The 21552-nt window shown below is 52.5% G+C and overlaps 1 protein-coding gene across 9 annotated transcripts in view; it reads left to right on the plus strand.

Annotated features, from left to right (window-relative positions):
- Positions 1-7592: 7592 nt before the first annotated feature.
- TACC2 (transforming acidic coiled-coil containing protein 2) overlaps positions 7593-21552 on the plus strand; it is a 46166-nt gene continuing 32206 nt past the window's right edge. For 8 of the 9 annotated variants that reach the window (XR_007490692.1, XM_049764420.1, XM_049764418.1 and 5 more), the window contains exon 1: positions 7599-7682. Coding sequence is in view for 8 of the 9 variants with exons in the window: in XM_049764420.1 (XP_049620377.1) it covers positions 7615-7682 (68 nt within the window). In the remaining variant the exon portion in view is untranslated. Of the gene's footprint in view, positions 7683-21552 lie in introns of all 9 variants that reach the window. The other variant, XM_049764415.1, reaches the window with a different exon arrangement.

The raw sequence follows: 21552 nt of genomic DNA on the forward strand, positions 1-21552 counted from the left end.
TGTTGGGTTAATGGAGTGGTGTTTACTGGGATATTAGGAGTGTTGAGGTACAGTGGTGTGGGGTATAGGAGTTTTGGGGGGTGGGAATATTGGATTATTTGGGTATAGGGATGTGTGGGAGTTTGGGAGTATTTGGGTGTGGGATTTTGGGATAACGGAGTGTTGAGATATTGGAATATTAGGAGTGTTGGAGTAAGTGATGGGGTATAGGAGTGTTGAGGTGTGGGAACGTTAGGTAATTAGGGTGCAGGGGTGTTAGTAAAGGGGTGTAATGGGAATGTCACAGACACAGGCCATAATCAGCTGTCCTCTGCTCTTGGTCCCAGTGGTTCTTGTGCCCTGGTGGGGCGACCAGATCACCCTGAGTGTCTCTGTTAGAAGGCCCTGCACTATGAAGGACTCAGAGCCCGTATTCATGGCTCAACCAGTCCTTCTCTGTGAGTGGGGTGCTGGTCTCTCTGCTCTAAGGGAGTTGGGGGTCTAAGGGATATTGTGAGGTTAAGGCACTTGCCCTGGGGCCGGAGAGATAGCATAGAGGTAATGCGTTTGCCTTGCATGCAGAAGGTCGTGTGGTTCAAATCCCGGCATCCCATATGGTCCCCCAGGCCTGCCAGGAACGATTTCTGAGCATAGAGCCAGGATTAACCCCTGAGCGCTGTTGGGTGTGACCCAAAAACAAACAAACAAACAAACAAAAAAAGGCACTTGCCCTGCCCATGGCTGACCCTGGCTTCATCCCCAGCCTCATGGATGAGCCTGCCAGGAGTGATGCCTGAGCACTGCTGGGTGTAGCCCCCTAAAACTACTACAGTCAAAGGCATTGGGCACAGGATGAGGCACTGGAACATGGGATACTGGCCATAGTGGTCAGGAACCCCCAGCTTGGTCATGCCCTCCCCCTGCAAAGAGGACTCCCAAGGGTTCAGCTGTGAACCAGAAGGGGTGTAGACAGGATCGGAAGACTGTGTGCATTGTTGGGGGGGTTGGCTCCTAGGACCTGCTCAGCAAGGGTCTTGGGAAACAGAATCCTTTCGTCTGAAGAGATTCAGCAGGTGTCTGAAAGGGGTCCCTACCCCAGCACTGTGATACCCACCCCCCCCCCCAGTCTGGCTTCAGGCCCTGGGTTCTGAGTTACATAATTCCTCTAGACACCACCGGTAGCTCTCCAGTTCTGGCTGAGCCGAGAGAGTGTTGCTAACCACACCCAGGGAGAATCCAGGAAGGGGCATCTGTAGTCCAGGCTCTGCCCTCTTTCCAGGGTTCTTGCACCCGGCAGTTCCCTGTGTGTCCAGCAGGGGCATCCCCGCACAAGGAGAGCCCTGCAGTGCTGGAGGGGCGTGGGGTCTTTTTGTAGGTCACTCCAAGTGGTACTCAGAGGCCATGTACTCTGAAACCACTGAGATCAGGATGCTGATTTGCAAACCTCACACTCATGCTGATGCAGTGAGCCACAGCCCCACTCCTGCTTTTTTCCCCGTGACTTTTCCCAGTCTTGGATTTGGGCGGTTAACCTCATTTGCATTTACAAAATTGTATTTTAGTTCTTAGCCCATAGGTTTTCATCGTCTGTAAAGAGTTTTTTTTTTGTTTGTTTCGTTTCGTTTTTAATTTTGTTCTGTTTTTTCTTTTGGTCACAGCCAGCAGTGCTCAGGGCTGACTCTTGGCTTTGTGCTTAGGAATCACTCCTGGCAGGCTGGGGGAACCCTATGTGGTACTGGGATTGAAACTAGGTCATCTGTGTCCAAGGCAAGCACCCAACCTGCTGGATTCTGGCCCCTATAAAATAGTGTTTAGAAGGGACATGGAAATAGTGCAAACACTAAGGGGCCTGCCTGCTTCGCACACAGCCATTCCTGCTTTGACCACTGACAGTGCACATGGTCCTCTGAGCACCATGGAATGATACCTGAGCACAAAGGCATAGTGATCCCTAAGTACAGAGGTAGGAGCAATCTCTGAGCACAGAGCCAGGAATAGTGTTTACTTTGCATGTGCGAGTCCCAGGCACCATCTCTGGCACTATATGTTCTCTGTAAGACTTCTGGGAGCAACCGCATAGCACAGAGCTGGGAGCAGCCCCCAAGCACTACCTCATACAGCCAAAAGAGAGAAATGATTGTATAAGTCTCCTTCACCCCTAAAAATCCAAGGCAGAGAGCTGAGAGGGTACATCCTGAGCACCCCAACTGCTTCTGTCAAAGAAAGAAACCCCGGTTCTGAAGTCTAGTGCGGAAGGGATCATGGTTCGGCCAGTTGGCTACAGCGACCTGCCTGAGACAAACATACACATATGGATATGTGCATGCTCACAAACATACATGTACATACATCACAAGAATCTCACAGTGCACTCACACAGATATGTATGCACTCATATGTGTGCATAAGCACAAATGTACAGTCATGAATATTCATGTATACACATGGATGGGCATACATCTGCACAATGCATAAACACATGTGTGGACACACACACACACACATACACACACTTTCTCCCGGCAGAGGCTACTCTTTAAATAGTGCATTGCAGGGAAATGGCATGCAGATTCATGAGTGGGTCTCCCTGGGAATAACACCCCTTAACATCCCCAGCATGTCCCCAGCTTTTGACTGTGCACCCTCAGCCCACCCACTATATCTGTCCTCTGTCCCTTCTACTGACTGAGTAGCATCTGCCCTTCCCAGGGGCCACAGTTCAGCTACCAGGTACGGCCCTTCCAGCTGGTTGTGACCCTCTGGCTGTGACTGGCCTCGAGTTTGGAGTCTCGCTGTATCACACTGAGGGAATCCTTGTGTGCACGTGGCTCCAGTGGGATTCTTGGGAGGGACAGAACCCACAGGAAGATGAATGAAAGAATGTGAAGAGGAGCAGAGACAGACAGGCTAGGTCACCCCAACTCCACCTGTCCATCTGTCTCCTGTCTGGCTTTTCCCTAAACCTCGGCACCTTCCAGAATTGTCTACCAAACATGGCAGTGGTCTCTTCATCTTGGGGACTCCATTGTCCTCTCTTTGGGCTGGAGTGGGGAGCTGTGAGACCTCCACCTCCTCTCCATGCTCACCTCCTGCTGCCTCCTCCCTCCTGCTAGAGGGGTGACCTCATGTTTCCAGTGCTTTTCTCCAGCAGTTTCCACCCCCACTGACAATCCCAAGGCCATCACACTCCCAGGAGAAACCAGAATTAAGTCCATCTGGGGGTTGAGAGCTTGTCCCTTCTCTTCACCTGGGACATATACTCGCTCACTGCAGCTGGTCATGGTGAGGTTGTCTGCGGGGGGCAACATCCACCCTTCTCTGGGAGTGTCATGAAAGAGAGCTGGAATTTGGGGCTCAGTGTGCACACACACTGCCCTGCTGTGCCCTCAGCCTCTAGTTCTGCTCACCAACCTCTTCAAGACGCCACAGAAGCTATTCTGGGCTGCAGCGTTCTGAATTTTTGTCTCAGAGCCTTGACTCAGCAGTCCTAGGCTCACGTCTGCCGCTGCTTTACCCATCCTGCACACCAACCAGGCAGCCCTGTAGCAGGCCAGGTCCCTGGTGTTGAGCTATGGGCTCACAGTCTCACAGTGAGGGGAGAGCAGAGGCTGAAGCCACAAGATGGGCACCTTGGCATTTTCCCTCATAGGACCACAATCTCCCTCAATAGCTGTACTGGGGCTCCTAAGGACCCCTCCTAGCATTAAATCACTTTCCAGAGATCTGTATGGCTTCTACAGTTTTCTGAAAGTTCTCTCTCTCTTTCTCTCTCTCTCTCTCTCTCTCTCTCTCTCTCTCTCTCTCTCTCTCTCTCTCTCTCTGTGTAGATTTGAAACCATGGTTTCACACAGACACTGCAAGTCTTTCCTCGCAGAGCTACATTCTCTGCCCTCAATTCTTTGATCTTTTGTTTTCTTTTGTACCACCCAGCGATGCTTTGGACTGACCCCTGTCTCTACGCTCAGGGATCACATTTGACATGGCTCAGGAACCATATGGAATGCTGGGGATTGAATCTGGGTTGTCTGCATGCAATCCCAGTGCCCTTTCCCCTGTACGATCTCTCTGGCTCCCGGTCCTTAGATTTTGAAAATTCACTTTCTTCCTCATTCTTGGCATTGCAGTACTGAGATCAAAACCAGGGCCTCACCCACACGAAGCCTCAGTGGGCTCCTGAGCCACCTTGCTGGGTTGCCTGGTGGCTTTGGACAGTGGTTCCACTGGCCTGGTGGTCCCCACCCCTTCTGCTGTGCTGTCTTTCTGTGGGGCTGTGTGTCATTTGCCCTGCCTGGGGACAGACAGGCCTGGAAGGCAGCCTGTGGGTGTTCAGAGCAAACAGGGCCTGCTGGGGTTGCTTGTGAAGGGCTAAGTTTAGGCTGGGACCCAGTTGTGTATTTTTTTACTTTATATTTTTAAATAATTATTAAATAAAACCACCTTGAGATACAGTTACAAAGTTGTTCATGATTGAGTTTTAGTCATATAATGGCCAGCACCCTTCACCAGTGTTCCTTTTCCACCACCAATGTCCCCATTTCCCTGCTATCCTCCCTCTGCCTGTCTCTATGGTTCTCTCTCTCTCACTCTCTCTCTTCCTCTCTCTCTCTCTCTTCCATTTTCCATTTTAGACACTGTAGTTTGTACATTTGTTACTAAAGGGGTATTTTGCATATCACTTTACCTCCCTTCAGCACCTATTTCCAACTCTAGTTGTAGTGGTCCTTCCTTTGTCCTCACTGTTCTCCCTGCTCTTTGTGACAAGCTTCCTACCTAAGCCTACCTATGTCCTCCTAGGCCTTCCTCTCTATTGTCTTTGGATATTATTACCAAGTTCTCCTATCTATCTATCTATCTATCTATCTATCTATCTATCTATCTATCTATCTATCTATCTATCTATCTATCACCTGGTTCTTGTGTGCAGCCTCTTCACCCTGGGACTATGAATGGGGGAAGCTCTGAATCCTCCTAAGCCTTCCTCTCTATTGTCTTTGGATATTATTACCAAGTTCTCCTATCTATCTATCTATCTATCTATCTATCTATCTATCTATCTATCTATCTATCTATCTATCTATCACCTGGTTCTTGTGTGCAGCCTCTTCACCCTGGGACTATGAATGGGGGAAGCTCTGAAGGAGGGGATGACCCTGGGGGCCAGGTTGGTTTAGGGGCTATACCCAGCAATGCTCATGGGGTTATTTCTGGCTCTGTGCTCAGGAATTCCTCCTAGAGCACTCAGGGATAGTACCTGGGTCGGGCAAGTGCAAGGCAAACACCTTCCCTGCTGGACTAGCGCTCTAGCCCAGACTTAGTTTTTGACTCCTGCTAGTGCTGGAGCACCTGAGTCCCAGCTGCTCCCTGACTCAAGTCCTTGTGAGCAGCTCCCGTGCGGGGGAAGGTTGTGCTTCAGGCCTGAATGCCAGCCATGCCTACTTCTGCCCAAGGTGCCCAGACAGAGCAGGCAGGGATGTGTTCCCAGAAAAGCTGCCATCAAGGATGGTCTCTGGGGTTGCGGGAGGGTCTCGGACTGTTGGATCTCAGAGAGGGCCTTGCTGATATCAGTTCTGTTCCATCCTGACTTGGATGAGACCTTCTGGCCTGCCTGGCCTCTCCCCTCTGCTACCTGGGTCACTTGGTGCACTTCGCTGCATTTCAAGCTGAACATCTGTTTGGGGTTAGCTTGGTTGAGTTTTCTCTGAAGTGGTCTCCAGGATGTCTCTCCCATTCTCTGTTTAGAACACCTGGATTAGTTCAGTTGAGAGAGAGGGAGAGAAGGAGTAGGGGAGTGAGGGGGAGATTTTGAGGTGCTTCTCTAGTCTCATCGTTTGATTTCTTGGTAAGTCCTATCCATACAACTTCTCTGCTTCCTGCCTTATCTCCTCTCCTTCCTCCTTTCCTTTTCTTCCCTCCATCCTGCTCTTTCTTCTTCCCTCACTTTCTTGTTTTTAGACCAAGGATTTCAAATGTATCTTGAGCGTTTTATTTCATTTTTGGCTTGGGGACCATACCTGGTGGTTCTCAGAGCTGCCCCTGGCAATGTTCAGGGGACCAAGCCAAGCCAGAAAGGGAACCCAGACCTCCTGCTTGCACTTGAGCCACGGAGCCTTCCCTTTGGGCCTGGATTCTTCATTTTTCAGCCAGAGTCTCATCTCCCTTTATTGACTCCTTTCTAGAACATTCTGGTTGCCATCCCAGACTCTAAGCCCTTCCCTCTTTCGGAGCAAAATGGAAAGACTTTCCTCACATGCCTCCCACCCCCACAAATATTAAATCTCTGGAGCTTCGCTTGCTTGAAAGGAACTTTCCAAGGAGAGAGTGGGGGCGTCATCTGGGTCAAAAAAGAATCTTGGGGTCAGAGAGATGGTGCAGCGGGGAGGTGTTTGCCTTGCAGCTGCCCCATCCCTGGATGATCCAGGCTGTAATGTCTTAGATCATCTTTCTTTCCCCTACCCACCTCCACGTGGCATCGACTCCATAACCAGTCTGGTGGAGCATTTAGCACAGATCCTGGAAGAGTTCCAAAGTGGCCAGAAAGGGTCCTGCAATCTCTTCTAGGTTTCATAAACCCCCATCTTAACTCGGATGAACAAAGGCAGCCTGGGAGGTCTGGGCTTCCATAAGGGGGAGCCAAGCCCTGGATCTCCCCTATCCTGGTGTCAGGCAACCAGGCGCAGGGGGCAGAAGCAGGAGATGGGAAATTGTCCATGGACAGACACACACACACACACTACATAGGCAGGCCCAGATGCAAACATTCACACTCAAGGGTATTGGCCACGCAAACCCATCCACATGCACACCGACACACACAATGCAAAATCACATGCATGTGCACAGAACCGCACACACATGCCATGCGATGCACTCCCCCACATACACGTGTGTACACAGACACGCATGCAAATGCATACACTTGCACACAGAGGCATGCACCTATACGCAGACACACACATGAAGACATGCACAGCGCCTAGCACACACAAGCAATAATCACACACACGTGTGTACACAATATACACCACACATACAGGAGAAATTGTCCACGGAGACCCACCACACACTGGCACATACGGGGGGGGGGGGGGGGCATTCTATAGGCAGCTCGTTGCACCACGCCCCCCATCCCTCCTGGGACCCTGCGCTCCTCAGCCTGCCTGAGCATTTGCATTTCAAAGCCACACAATGGGGCGCTGGGCGAGGCTGGGGGAGGTGACTCTGAGCCGAGGGGAGGGTCTCCAGCTGTCCCCCCCCCCTTTCCGGAGCTGCTACCGAGCTTTGTGAGGATGCTGGTGGGGGGCGGTGACGTCACCGAGGCGCACCCGGGAGGGAGCTGGGCTCGGACCCGGACCCAGTACGCTCGCACTCCTGCGTCCCGGCCACTCCGTGCGCGCCTTGGACCGGGCCTTCGTGCCCGCGCCGCCCCGGGCGCGCTCCACGCCGTGCCGTGCCGCTCGCTCCCGGGTTCAGCTCCGGGCCCGCCGCCGCCGCCGCTGCACACGGATGCCCGCAGCTGCTCGCTCCGCTCCGCAGTGCCGCAGCCCCGGCCCGGCCGGCGCGCCCCGGCCCCGGCCCCGGCCCCGGCCCCTGCGCCCAGACGCCGCCGGCCCTGCCCGCTAGCCGGCAGCAGCGAGGATGGGAGGGTCGCAGTCCCTGCAGCCCGTCCCCATCAGCGACCTGAGCCTGGAGGCTTCCGAGGCCATGTAAGTCCCCGGGATCAGCTTTGTTCCTGCTGCTTGTCCAGCCCGGCCTGGGCTGGCCCTGCCGCCTGCAGCTTGGCCTGAACCTTTGCCCTGCTCGCTTGTCTTGCTTCCTCTGGAATGCGCCTCTGGCTGCCGGGGAGGAAAGGGGCCCTCAGGAATCAAACCCCTCTGCAGCCTGGTGCATGCACCGTCCCTCTGCACCCCACCCCACCCCACCCCACCCCCAGCACTTTGAGGGATATTTCCTGCCAGGGACCAGCCCGGATGGGTAGCCACTTAGAACAGGCAGGCGGCTCAGCGCCCCATGCAGACAGGCCGGCCGGGCTAGGGGCTGCCCCGGGACACTAGGGGAGACTGGGTCTGTAAGTGTCTGACTGGCCAGCCAAGATCTCATCCCCTCATTCCTGCCAGCCAGGCGCAAGGCAGGTGAGGCCTCCTGCTATTATTAGTCAAACCCAACTGCCTCACTCTTGGATGGGTCCAGCATGTCTGTCTGAGCTGGGGATCGATCGATCGATCCATCGGGGAATCTGATCCTTCCCCAGAACCCAGGAAGTGAGTGTGGTAGAAGCAGCCTTTATTGCAATCTCTCCTCAGGCATGTTGGGGGATGGGACGTACCAACTCTTCATTTTCCTCCTCTGGCCTGTTTGGGGGTTCTCTCCTTTCCTGTGTTTGGGGGATGGGACTTACCGAGTCCATCTGGGGTCGGGTCCTATTTCATAGGGTCAGCCCAGCAGGCCTGGCTCCACTGGCCCCCCACCCTTCACCCCCAGCCATTTCTGCTCTCCTCTGCCCCAGGAGAAGAACATCTTTCTTAGAGGAGCCTTTTCCTTCCCCTGGGGGTGTGTGGGGGGTGGGGATGGGGCTGGGCTCCGCTGGTGTGTGGATGACAGGATGGCAGGGATTGGGCCATGCGCAGTAGTATGGTGGGGTACCCTGTGGGGCTCCCAGGCTGTCCCCACGCTGCTGCTTCAATGAGGTGATGTCATGCCAGGCCGGGCTTCCTGATCTCCAGGGGAGCAGGTGGGCCCCCGGTAGCTGTTGGTCACCAAAGAGAGCTTCAGTTTACAATAGAGCCACTGGCATGTTAGAGGATCTTGTTTTCAGTACTGCCAGTCTTGTGCCGTGCCTCTTCTGCTTTTTTGATTGTTGTTCCTGGGCAGCGTTGTTTGGTGCTTGGAAAACAATGTTCTTCCCTGAGCAGAGAAATGATGTTAACCTAATTTTTCTAAGAAGTAGCTGGAAATCCTCCTCATTGGGGGCAATCCCAAGCTCACCGAGAATTAGTAACACATTTCTGGGGCAGCTTCAGGCTTTGGAAGGGGCCATGGTAGCCAGATGTGGGACAAGGATGTGTCTTCAATGACTGAACTCCTTCGTTCTGGTCCCCTGATTTCACTCATTTCCCTCTCTTAACACCGACCACGGGTTTGCAGAGGCTCTGTTAGGAGGAAGCCACCTTGGGAGATCCAGAACCCTCAAAGTTCTGCCTGTGGGGGCGACTCATTGTGTTGAATGTTGGGGTTGATAGAAGCAATTTCGTGAACGCTGCCTCTGGAAGGGCCAGTCAGGGCATCTCTCCCCGGTGTGACAGTGTCTGAGTAGAGATTTCACAGCCTTGTATGGACTCACTTATGAAATCCCACCCTCTATTTCTTTTTGTTTAGATAAATGGATTGAGAAGAAATGTGTGGGACCATGCCACTGTTCCTGGCAACTCCTCTGTGTGGTCTCTGCTTCTACATTATCCCAGCCTGGGTTTTTGTTTTTGTTTGTTTGTATGCTTGCTTTGTTTTCTTTTTCGCTTCATATTTGCTCGTTTCTAATCCAGAGATTTTTGGGAAATGTTCTACACACATCTTTTCTGCTCGGGAGTAAAGCTGATAGTGTGTGATTTTATGTTCTTAAACATACACAGTCCACATCAGCCACCAGGACAGTGGTGGCCCTGGCACATGGCTGGAGAGAAAAACCCACTTGGGAGGTAGTGTCAGAGCGATGGGGTTGGAATGGGCTCAGACACTCATCTGCCTTCAGGCGCTGTCAGGCCTCTGCTTTGGGGCCCTGCCCTGTCTGTGACAACGGGAATCAGAGAATCAGTGAAATCCAGATGGGAGATTTGCAAGTGCAAGTGCTGCATAATAGGCCTGTTTTTGGTGCTAGACTAACTTTCATTTGGGTCCAGGTTTTTGGGGCATTTCTGCTACTGCTAGCTTTGTTTGGAACAGGACTTGGTAAACCGAAGAGAGTGGGAGGAAGAGTGATGTTCCTTTGGGGAACAGATGCATAAAGATTGGGAGGCTTGAAGATTTGGGCCTGGTTGTCGGCACCCCGCATCTCCCTTCTCTGAACTAGTTAGAGATGCAGAATCTGGGGCCAGAGCAATAGTACAGGAGCAATAGCAGGAGAGTTTGCCTTGTACAACGGCTGACCTGAGTTTGATCTTCCATATTCCATACGGTCTTCTGAACCTGCCAGGAGTGATTCCTGAACACAGAGCCAGGAATAACCCCTAAGTGCCACTGGGTGTGACCCAAGAACAAACAAAAAACCCCTAGAATCTCCTGTCCTTGTTCGCAACTCTCTAACCTCCTACTGACCACTTACCTCCCAAGCAGTTGAATAAATTCAAATCTCTGTTTAATCAGTGATTTTGGCTAGTTTTGTTTTGTTTGGAGGGGGCACATTGAGTGGTACTCGGAGGTCCTTCCAGCTTGGTGATCTGTGCTGGAGGCCCACAGCCCCTGAAGTCTCCTCCATCACTCCTTCCCCAGGGGTTTGTGATGGGGCAGCATGATTTGCCTTGAGCTGGTGAAGTCGCTTCCTGCTGGTACCTCAAGTGTGGTTTGCCCCAAGAAGGATATGGCTAGAGCTGGAGAGGGGGTTTGGAGCTGCTGGGGGTGGGGGTGGGGTGGGGGCTATGACCAAAAGAGTAGTCAGGACAGGGGGAGTCTTGGGTTGGATCCCCTGGGTTGGATGTTCCCCAGGGGGCTGGAGTACCCCACTTCTATGACTGCAGACACTGGGGTCTGGATTTCTTCGTGCCCCAACCCTCCTCCAACCAGGGAGCCACTAACCTGGATCCCCCCCCCCCACTCCAATCTCTACACATGACTCCTAAGCGAGGTGCCAGGTCTGGAAAGAATCATAAGACAAAGCACTAGATGGTGACAAGCGGGGACGGACACTCTGTACCTGAAAACTGTCAGCCTGGTAGGGGGCTGGGAGGTGGCCCAAAGGGCTGAAGCTTGTAGAAGAGCCCGTGAGAATGTGACTGACACTCCCTGGGGGCTGAGTGGCTCTAGGCTTCCTCTGTTACCAGTATTTTGGGGTAGGGTATGCTCTGCTTCTCCCCACTGATGCACAGTGCTAGCCACGCTCACCTCTCCCAGCTTCAAGGCTGGGGGAAGGCAAAGCTGAGTCTGGGAGGCCTCCTCTGGGGCAGAGGTGAGGGTGCCCTAACCTGGCAGAGACAAGTCCAAGATAAGGTTCTGGAAGCCTCTAAAGCCACCTCCAGGTTCCCACCTTGTCACTTCTCATGGCTTCGTCACCTCCTACTGTCCCCAGGGCTCAGGGTTTCAGCATAGACATCTGGGGAGGCACACTCTTGTGCATGTTCCCTGATGGTCTCGGGGTCCCCAGCATGAATCTCAGTCAGGCCATGCTTGCATGCAGAGGGGCCCCTGCACTTTTCTGCTGCTCCGCCAAGGTTGGGAGAAGGATGCTGACAGGCAGTTTCTCTTCTCCTGGCTCCTCTTTCCCCAAACTACTGTCCCGTCACTTGCCTCCACCCAAGACTCTTGCTGAGCTCCATGCCCGTCTGGTCTCTCCTATTTTGGTTGCCAGGGAACCACTCTAGCCAGCTGGATTCTCTTGAGCTGGGCAGATGCCGGGTCAGTGCAGGAGGCCGAACATTTGCATCCTGTTCCTTTGGAGGGATGCACGTGGAGTGCTTGGCCAAGCTCTGAGGGCAACAGTGCTTCTGTGAGAGGCCCTGGTCATGGCCACGTGCTTTGGCTGCAGCTGGGACAGGCACCTGGGTGGGGGCATTGTCTGGCCACCAGGACCGATCAGATGACATTGGTTCTGATTTTGAGCGATGCTAAGGGCTTGTTCCTGTTTTATACTCAAGGATCACTCCTGGTATGCTCAGGGAACCGACCATAGACAGTGCTGGAGATTAGACCCGGGTTGGCCTTCCCTGCTCTCTCCCATTCCCTGCCCTGTTTCTTAAACCTTTATGCCCTTTTGCAGTTTTGGGGTAGCAGGGCTGTTTTGGTAACTAGATGGTACAGCAGAGCTGGATAAAGAGTGGTGTGGGGGTTTCTTCCAGTCACCTCACTGTTGGAATCCGATTCTATGGAGAATGGTTACCAGTTTTCTCTGTTCTGGATAAGGCAGATCCTCCTGATCCACGCAGCAGGTGCTTGGATGTCCAGGCTCTGCAAATCGGGCTTTGTCCTTTCCCTCCCTGGTCTGTTGGTCTTGGGTGACCTGATAACCCTTTGAACCTGCTACTCTGCCTGCCCCAGGGCCTCTGCTCTTTCTGAGGTCTGTCAGGAGGCATTCTACCTTCAGTTCTACTTTACTGCCATTATTCAGAAGTGCGTCCCTCCCACCTTCTACCTCTTTCCCGCTGATAAGAAATTCTCCAGTCTGCACTGTCCCTCATGTACCCATTAACCACATGATCTGTCCAACCTTTGAGGGGTGAGTGGTGCTTCTAGAAGTGGAAGTTTCTACTCATGTAAACTGTCCTGTATTGTAATCTCAGGGAACTCCCGATACTGTGTAACTGTTGTAGTGGTCCCTTCAGCCCTTCTTCACCTCGCCTTGGAGATTTTATAATATAGTTTAGTGGATCCATTTCTTTTCTTCTCACTGTCCTCCCAATGAGCAGCTGGAGGGCGCTCTGCTAGCTCAGTGCTTCCAGCACCAATGAGCCGGGGAACGAATGGACCAGTGTCTTACCTGTGATCAAACTCAGGCAGGTGGATTTCACCCAAGGAAGCTGCAGTCAGGGCTTCCTGTGGGCGGGGCCTGCTGTCACTGACATGTGGGCGGGGCCTATTCTATGACCTGTGGGCGGGACCAGTCATTATTGACATGGGTGGGGCCAGCTTGCACTGTATGTGGGCGTGGCTACAACTGACCTATGGATGGTGCTGCATTGATATGTAGGCGGGACCTGCAGTGATACTTAGGCGGGACCAACTGTCACTGATATGTGGGCGTGGCTGGTTTCATCTGTTTGATTTCCTGTATTTAGACAAGCTCTTGAGAGGTGGGGGTTAGGGGATAGAATAATGGGTAAGACACTTGCCTTGCTTGCAGTTTACCCAGGTTCACACCCCCAGCACCCAGGATTAAGTCCTGAGACACAAACTAAACAACAGTAACACAAGAAAAGCGCTTTCCCCTGGGTGGGTGGCCCCTGTGGTTTCCTTTGCCTCCTGAAGATGGAAGTGGCTGTGGCTCAGACAGCGCAGAGGGGCTGGCAATGAGAAGGAGTCCGGAGGAGTAGTCCCTGCCCACTGTTTGCTCCCACCCTGCTCTCTGCAGGTATGAGAGCTCTGTGTCCTTACAGGACTGACCACCCAGGCAACTGCTGGGCACTGCTGGCTTTCAGCACCCCACTTGAGGAGTGGATGGAACTTCTGGACACCTTCTCGGCTCATTCATACTTCCCTGCTCTCTGTGGCTCAAGGGAGCCAGTTCCTCCCACTAACTTTCATCCTGGTTAAAAAAAAAAAAGGACATTTTTCTGCTAATGTTGTCATTGGATAAGCTTAAGCCCCTGAAATCCCAGCCATCCTTCTAGACAAGGAAGTAGTGTAGTTTGCAAATTCCTTGTCTAGTTTTCTCTCCCTGAAGAGTGTCAGGAGCACCTTAGTGGGGATAGAAATTACCAAAAGTCAGTGGGGCTACATCCAGTCATTTCTGCAGTTTCACCTGCATCTCCTCCCATCCCCTGTTCCTTGCACCTCTGCAGGGATGTTCTCAGCAGTCAGTTTCCAGGGGGATGGGGTGTTTATATCTCTAGAGGGTAGGAGAAGCTGATCTCTCCTGGGGCCCAACAAGTCAGAGGTGGTCAGACAAAACCCCATTGATATCAGTCTGGCCTCAGTCCACCCACATCTGGGCACAGTAATCCAGAGTGCTACGGGAATGTGACTGGGGTCCCCAGAGCATCTGCCCCAGTGCCAGAGGTTTCACAGGCATGCATCTGGGTGGAAGCCCCACACTTGGTAGATGGGCCTGCTTGTGTCCTCCCACATGGAGACCAGCAGGGAGAGTCAAGGCAGTTCTCAGAGGCCCTTAGATGTACTGTCCCCACACAGTGCCCTGACTGCTGGGTTCACATTCTGGGCCTCTGGAACTTCAGAAGCTTTGTGACTGCGGGGGTTCATTGTTCATTCTTCTACAATACAGGGTGCACACCCAGAATGGTTTGGACGCCTCTGAAACAGTTTAGAAATATCTGGAACAGACTAGAAGCACCCGGCCTCCAGACAGAAGGCAGGAGAGTCAGGGTCTTCTCTTCCCAGATCATCAGCAGACAGGGGAACATGTACTTTCACTTGAGGTTTCTGGGCTCAGCCTAATTCAGAGGATGAGCTGGGACCCCTGTGTCCTGGACTGCTTGGGCAGGCAAGGTCCTTTTGGGAGGGCATGCTAGGTCTCCATTCGAAACGTGGCTCTCAGTAGACTCGGGGAAGGTGCAGAAGGGTTAAAGGGGTGCTAGTGGTTGAAGGGATAGGAGATGAGGTGGTAAGACCAGGTGTAGCCACATGGCCCCTTCCAATGGTGGCCACATGCTCTGAGTCCGGCAGAGTCGTGACTCAAGTCCATGCTCCAAAGTGCCACACCGAATGTCCCCATCTCAGAAGGACACTGCTTTGACTTGAGCAAAGCGCCTTCAATTGCAAAAGGAGTGAGGAACTCCGGGCTATATGGGGAGCAGAGATGTGACACTTCCTGAGTCTGAGCGGGCTGGGATTTTGCTCCTTGGTGCCCCATGTCAGCACAGCCTCTGCCCTATCAGAGGAAAAAAAACATAAAGCCTGGAATCCTATGTGTGGCTGTTGGGGGGAGGGGGTGGCTTTCTGTGGCCTCTCCTGAGATCATTTTTCCCCTGGATCCCATGGTACCTGGGTTCGAACACAGACCTTTTGTGTGTAGAACCTGGGTGTTGTTTGTCTGGACCTCACATGCTTGTGTAGTTGCATGTATGGCACAAATGTTCTGCTGAAGCTGTGACCATGTGCCCAAGCAGTGCCTCTGACAGGGCCCAGCCTTAGGACCAGTGTGGGGTTGTGAGGTACCTGGGAGCAGAAGTTGGGACTATCTTTCCCCAAATGCCCAGATGTTCCAGACATGGGGAGAAGCAGCCCCCCTGGAAATGAAAGTATCCAGGAACCGTGGTTCATCTCTTTCGAGACCCACCTGCCCCCTATAGAGGTCCTGGAGCCCAGTCAGAGCCAGAAGGGTTTGGGAAGAACCGAGCCAGGAACTTTGTGCTGCAGGATGTCAAGTGACCACTGTGTCCAGGAGCCCAGTTCACGGCATTCTTGCTGTAAATCACACAACTCCCTACCTGACTTTGCTTCCAATTCCTGGGGTGCTTGTGGTGCTAAAGGCAGAAATGGAGGGACTGGGCCTTAAGGTGGGACTGCGCAACAAAGGCTGATTGTCCAGTGTTTGGAGCAACTCTCCAGCCCTGAAGTCTCATTTTTCCAACCCTGCAGACTTGGTAGCCAGATTTCGGCTTCTGGATGTGGAGGGACTGTGGGTGAGGGTTTGGCGAATGGTTGGTGTGCCTATGGCTAGTTCTCTCTGGGCCGTGATTGCGAAGTGCATGGTCAGATCTAAGCTCATGGGACTCCAGCATCTGGTTTTACAGGAAGGACTGAAGGACAAAATTTCCGTGTGTGTGTGTGTGTGTGTGTGTGTGTGTGTGTGTGTGTGTGTGTGTGTGTTTACTACCAGCAGGGGACTCTGTGCTTGTTTGTAGCTCTGGGGATCTGGGTGGTATTTGGGGGGTTGAACTTCAAGGCCAGCACATTCGAGCCACCCCCAGGATCTTCTTTCCCTGTCTTAGTCCTTATGCAGATTCCTTTACCTGTGGGGTGAGAAAGGAAGGAAGAAAAAAAGGCCCAAGTGATGAAATTCAAGTGTCATTAAAATACTAGCAGGAAACTGGAGAGGTGGAAAAATGGAGCTTGGGATACAGAGACAGAAGATGGTGTAGGTGAAGGCTGGTCTTTGTGGTCAGCTCCAAGGCAGAGAACTAGGGCTGCATATCTGCGAGCCAGAGTCCGTCTGGGTAGGTGTCTGTTGTCAGCTCTGTCCTTCCTAGTTCCTTTCATCTTAAAGCCAATGGATGGTTGTCAGGGAGCTGGGATCTAAGTGAGCCCAGGCTAGAGCCAGCCTCCGTTATGCAGGCAGGGGTATCTGTTCATCAGAGCTTTGTCCTAAGGGAGTGAAATTGGAGCTGACCAACCAGCCCAGTCATGTTTAAATGCTGCTGCTGCTGCTGCTGTTACTTTGGTTATCATCACATCAACCCACATATGAGGTAACTATTTTCCTTGAGATGAACAGCAATGTTCTGGCTGGAGGCTAGTACAGGAGCTGTGATGGAGCTTGCCTTGTGTGCAGCTGACCCACGTCAATCCTCAGCACCACATTTGGTCCCCTGTGCAAGCCAGAGATGTCAGAGATAGGAAGGGGAAGAGCCCAAATTTCAGGGAGTGATTCCTGAGCGAAGAATCAGGAGCAAACACTGAACAAACAAAATGTGTTTGTTTTGGTGTGGCCCCAAACCCAAACAAGCAAATTCACAGCCTCTTACCTGCAAGGCCAGTGATCTCTCACAGATACTTCTGTATCTCCTCTCCCCTGGACTCAACACTCCCCTACCCATACCCCCGTATCCCCACAACTCACTGTTTTTCCTTTTTTGTTTTGTTTTGTTTTGTTTTTGGGCCACACCCAGTGGTGCTCAGAAACCACTCCTGGCAGGCTCGAGGGACCATATGGGATACTAGGGTTGGCTGCATACAAGACAAATTCCCCACCCACTACGCTATTGCTCACCACAACTCACTTTTGGAGTTCTCAGAGCAGTGGGTCATTTATTGCAATTTTTTTGGATACCCCCAGCAGTATTCAGGTCTTATTCCTGTTGGGATTCTGGGGACCATAAGGATCAAACCCGGGTCAGCCATGTACAAGGCAAGCACCTGACCCGCTGAAATAAAATAGTTTTTACTAGAAAGACTTAAGGCGAGTCAGTGAGTCACATCATCTCTTCTCCCGGACTGGTAACCCCTCTCCTCACTCATGGTTTCCTAGGGAGCTCCCCAGTTCCAGCCCTCTGCCTGTGGCTTCCACTGCAGAATTCTTCATCCGCGGTTCTTTCCTCTGGGAACCTCCCTTCTCTGCCTCTGACACCTCCTGCTCTGAGGAGCCTTTTTAGGGTACCCCAGAGCTTATCCCACCCCAGCTCCCGGGAGCCCAGCCCAGCCCAGCCCGAGGTCTGGGCTTTCTTGTTTGCTGATTTCTGTTGCTCCAGTTGCTGAGAATTAATCCTGTAATTATTTCACTCAATGTCTGGCTGGATTTCATAGCTTCTCAACCGCAGCCGTGGTAACGGTATTTGTGTATCTGTGTGTGTGTGTGTGTGTGTGTGTGTGTGTGTGTGGTGGGGGGCGGTGTTCAGGGTGTGGGACGTGCCTAAATATCTGTCCACTCCGGAATCGCGGTACAGCTGTCTCCTGAGAAAATATGACTGCTCCACGCTTCCTCCTGGGGCCTTAACCCTTTCCGGTCTGAAGAGGAAATCTATTCTGTATAGTGCCGCGTTTGAAAGGGGCCCCATCTGCTCTCCTCTCTGCCAACTACCACCCACGTCCCCACAAAACTAGGAGCCTGGGGAAGTTGCTCCTTTCCAGGAACAGAATGTGAATTTCGGACCCGTGCATTTGGTGAGTGCTGTGTCTTCCTGCGATGCAGGAACAAAAGTGCTTTCCTAGTGACTCTGTCAGTTCCGGATTCTAAAAAAGTGGGACACAGACTGAGCGGATGGTGCAGAGCCTGATGTGAAGGCAATCAAAGCAGCGAAGCCTTCAGAGAATGCACCCTTGGGTTTGGTTTGGGGTCACACCTAACTACCAGCATTTCCTGCTGGTGGGGCCTTTTTGTTCCTGGGAATGAACCAGAGCCTTGTGCTTCCAAAGCACCAATAGACTCCAGCACCTTTGAGCCATCTATCTGGCCCCAAGAGAGTCTTATTTTTTTGTTTTGTTTTTGGGTTGTTTTTTTTTTTTTTTTTGGCCACATCCAGCAGTGCTCAGTGCTCAGCAGGGGTTATTACTCCTGGCTCTACGCTCAGGATTCACTCTTGGTGGGCTCAGGATTCACTCTTGATGGGCTCAAGGGACCATACGGGATGTCAGGGGCAAACTCAGGTTGGCCGCATGCAAGGCAAGTATGCTCCCAACTGTGTTATTGCTGAGACCCGAGAAAGCTTCTGTAGAGCTGAACATCATGGTTCTCACAGAATTTGGGGTCTGCTGCACTCTCTTCTCTTCCGTTAGTCCGAGATGGGAAGAGAAGGAACCCTCGATTTTGATCTCCTTTATTGTGCAAGTGCAATGTTAGCAGAAATGGGCAGAAAGCAAGCTTGGAGAACCTTCTATTTTTTTATTTTTTTTATTTTTATTTTTATTTTTTTTTTTGGTTTTTGGGCCACACCCAGTGATGCTCAGGGGTTACTCCTGGCTATGCGCTCAGAAGTCGCTCCTGGCTTGGGGGACCATATGGGACACCGGGGAATCGAACCGCGGTCCGTCCAAGGCTAGCGCAGGCAAGGCAAGGCACCTTACCTCTAGTGCCACCGCCCGGTCCCGGAGAACCTTTTATATGTCAGAGTTCCTCTCCAAATATTCTGGTCACACTATCCTACATCCAGATCATGCGTTTTCTTGCTTTATGAGCAAAGTCGAAAAGCATGAGGGGCATTCCTGGGGCCACTTACTCTTAGTTGGCAGGAGATGGTCTGATTCTGGGAGAGCAGCTGCGGGGAGTCTCGGGGCGCTGACCCTGGGCTGGCACCGCCTGCAGATAAGGAAACCCTAGCCAGCCGAGCAGCGTGTCCTCTCCCATCTGTGGAGCCGCAGAGTCTCTGATGTTTGCCTGCTTCCTCCCAAGCACAGCCAGGCGGCTGCTGCTGAGTAATCAAGTCCCTCGCATCTCACCAGAAGCTCAACTGGGCTTTTAACAAGCTGCCGGAAGTAGACGTGCCAGGTGTCTGTTCTTTGTTACCAAAGAGGACTTCTCAGGGTGCTGAGCTGTGCATGTACCCCGACTTGAGGCCTTAGCAGAGATGAGTATCAGACCTCAGTGAAGACCCTCTGATCCTGGCTTCTGGCAATTATGAATAATTTGCAAAGCACTAAAGTCTGGTCTTCCCTGCCGGTCCTACTGCTGTTGTCTGCCTTGCTCCTTTGTTTTTGGGCCACAGCCGGCAGTGCTCATGACCTACTTCTGGCTCTGTATTCCAAATCACTCCTGGTGGCTCGTTTAAGGAATGCCGGGGATTGAACCTGGAGTGGCCATGTGTAAATCACACGCCCTCCTTGCTGTGCTTTTACAGTGTTGTGCTTTCCGGGTGTGGCACCATTGGTAGGATCGCACACACAACCTTGGTTGTGGTATGAGTAGGTCACACTTGTAGTTGTAGGGATCACTTTGCAGGATGTGCGTGGGTTGGAACTTGCAGCCTTGGGGGTGACAAACTAATGCCTCACACACACCCCACCACTCCCTGAACCAGCTCCCAGGACCAGCGCAGAATTATAGAGTAAATTCAACAATAGTCAAGCCACTTCTCCCATTCTTGGGTGGGCGTGGTTTCAGGGCCCAGGGCCTGCCCACTCCTGTCCTAGTCCAATCAGGAGCCCACACACCAGGGCTGCATTGGGGTTCACTCTGCAAAGGTCCCGCCTCATGCACTACGATGGCCTGGTAGGTCTAGGGTCCCGGTGTCCGCATAGCTCGTGGCTGCTGGAGATTGCCTCATCTTCATGGTGAAGTAGGTCCCAACTGTGCTCGGGGTCTCTAAAATGAGGCAGCTTCCTGTTTACCGCACCTTTGTCCCAGGACGTATCATCTCCATTGAGTGTTGGGCACCAGGGTTTGCCCCATGATAAGGGCTGCCTGTAACCAAAAGTGGGTGTCCTGCTCAAAGATAAACTGCATCGACCAGACCCAAGAGCTTGGCTCCTGGTTCCGATCAGAGGACCTCACGGTGCTGGGTTCAAGCCCAGTGCTCTCATGTGCAAAGCTTGCACTCAGTCCGGTGCAAGCCAGGCCGAGTTACTTATGTTCCCGGTCCTCCTGGGTCCCAGATGGGCGCATGATCTGACAGGGTCTCTGCTGCTCAAAGCTGCTTGGTCCAGTGAAGTCCACTTAGCTCTGCATCCTTTTCCTTGGGCTGGATTCAGGGATGGCACTGGGGTCCTGTCTGTTCTGTCTTTGGGCATCCTCGATCCCTCCCCAGGGACTGCAGGCCTGGGTTCTACTGACTGGTTCAACTCCTCTGAATGGGGTTGGTCTCATAGCCCACCAGGTCCGGTGCTGGATTCTGTGATCAGCAGACCATCAGCTGCTCTGTTTTCCCTGGGGCCAGCAGTGGACTCTGGCCTGCAGCAGCTACTCTATATTCCCAAAGGTGCCTGACAGGGCCTCTTGTCCTCCAGGTCTCAAAGTCTCTCAGCCTAGGGAGTGTCACAAGTTCTATGGCTTCTCCCCTGCAAGAATGGGAGGGGTGTGTGTGTGTGTGTGTGTGTGTGTGTGTGTGTGTGTGTGTGTGTGTGTGTGTGTGTGTGTGGTGTGGTATGCGTTGGTTCCTTGAAGGATGCATGTGTGTAGGTATATGTGTGTCTGTATCTATATGTTTTGGTTCCTTGCAGGAAGTTTGTGTGTGTGTGTGTTTGTGTGTGTGTGTGTGTGTATGTGTGTAAGGTGTCTGTGTGTCTATATTTCTGTGTGTGTGTGCTGGTTTCTTGCAAGAAGGGTCTGTGTATTATCTGTTGGTTCCCTGCAGAGATTGTATGTGTTTGTATCTTTGTGTTAATTTCTTGCAGGAAATGTATGTGTCTTTGTGTGTGTGTGTGTGTGTCTGGCCACACTAGTGCTCGAGAACACACAAAAGTCCCCAGGATATCTGCTTACATGCAGATCTCTCTGTCCAGCACTCTGAGCAAGAGCTGAATTTCTGAAAGGTTCCCCCACCCCTGGGATGCCAGATGGTCTTTGGGTCTGGAGGGCAGGAGGTTTGCTCCGGGATTCACAGCTGTGGGTGAGCTGTAGCCTTTCCCAGTCTGTCTCTGCAGGGGTAAGGGGCCATGGATTAACCCCTGTACCCCACCCTTTCTGACGCAGGAATGGGGAGCAGCGTGGGTAGTGGAGCAAGAGCTTCTGCCTTCTTGAGCACTTCCTCCTGGGCAACTGCAAGCTGAAATTCTGAGAAACTGGTCTCAGATCTGGCCCTTGCCCGGTGGTGAGACTGAGGAAGGGCCCTCTCTGCTGGGAAGTCTCCTGCCAGGTCACTTAGGTCCAATTTCAAGTCAGGCTCTTATTCCCTCACAGGGTTCATGAAAGTTGGATGTGGAGGGGAGAGAGAACCAAACTGGGGGCAAGTCCTGTCAGTCACTGAGGATCAGTGCAGAAGGAAGAACTAGGAGGGGTCAAGAGACAACCCAAAGGGCTGAGTACTTTGTACCACATCGTCCCTCAAACACAGCTTGTAGTGACCCCTGACTATAGCCACCTCCATCCCCAGATAGAATCAGGTCTCAGTG

The sequence above is a fragment of the Suncus etruscus genome, chromosome 17 (genome assembly GCF_024139225.1).
Source record: "Suncus etruscus isolate mSunEtr1 chromosome 17, mSunEtr1.pri.cur, whole genome shotgun sequence".
NCBI classification, from domain to species: Eukaryota; Metazoa; Chordata; class Mammalia; order Eulipotyphla; family Soricidae; genus Suncus; species Suncus etruscus.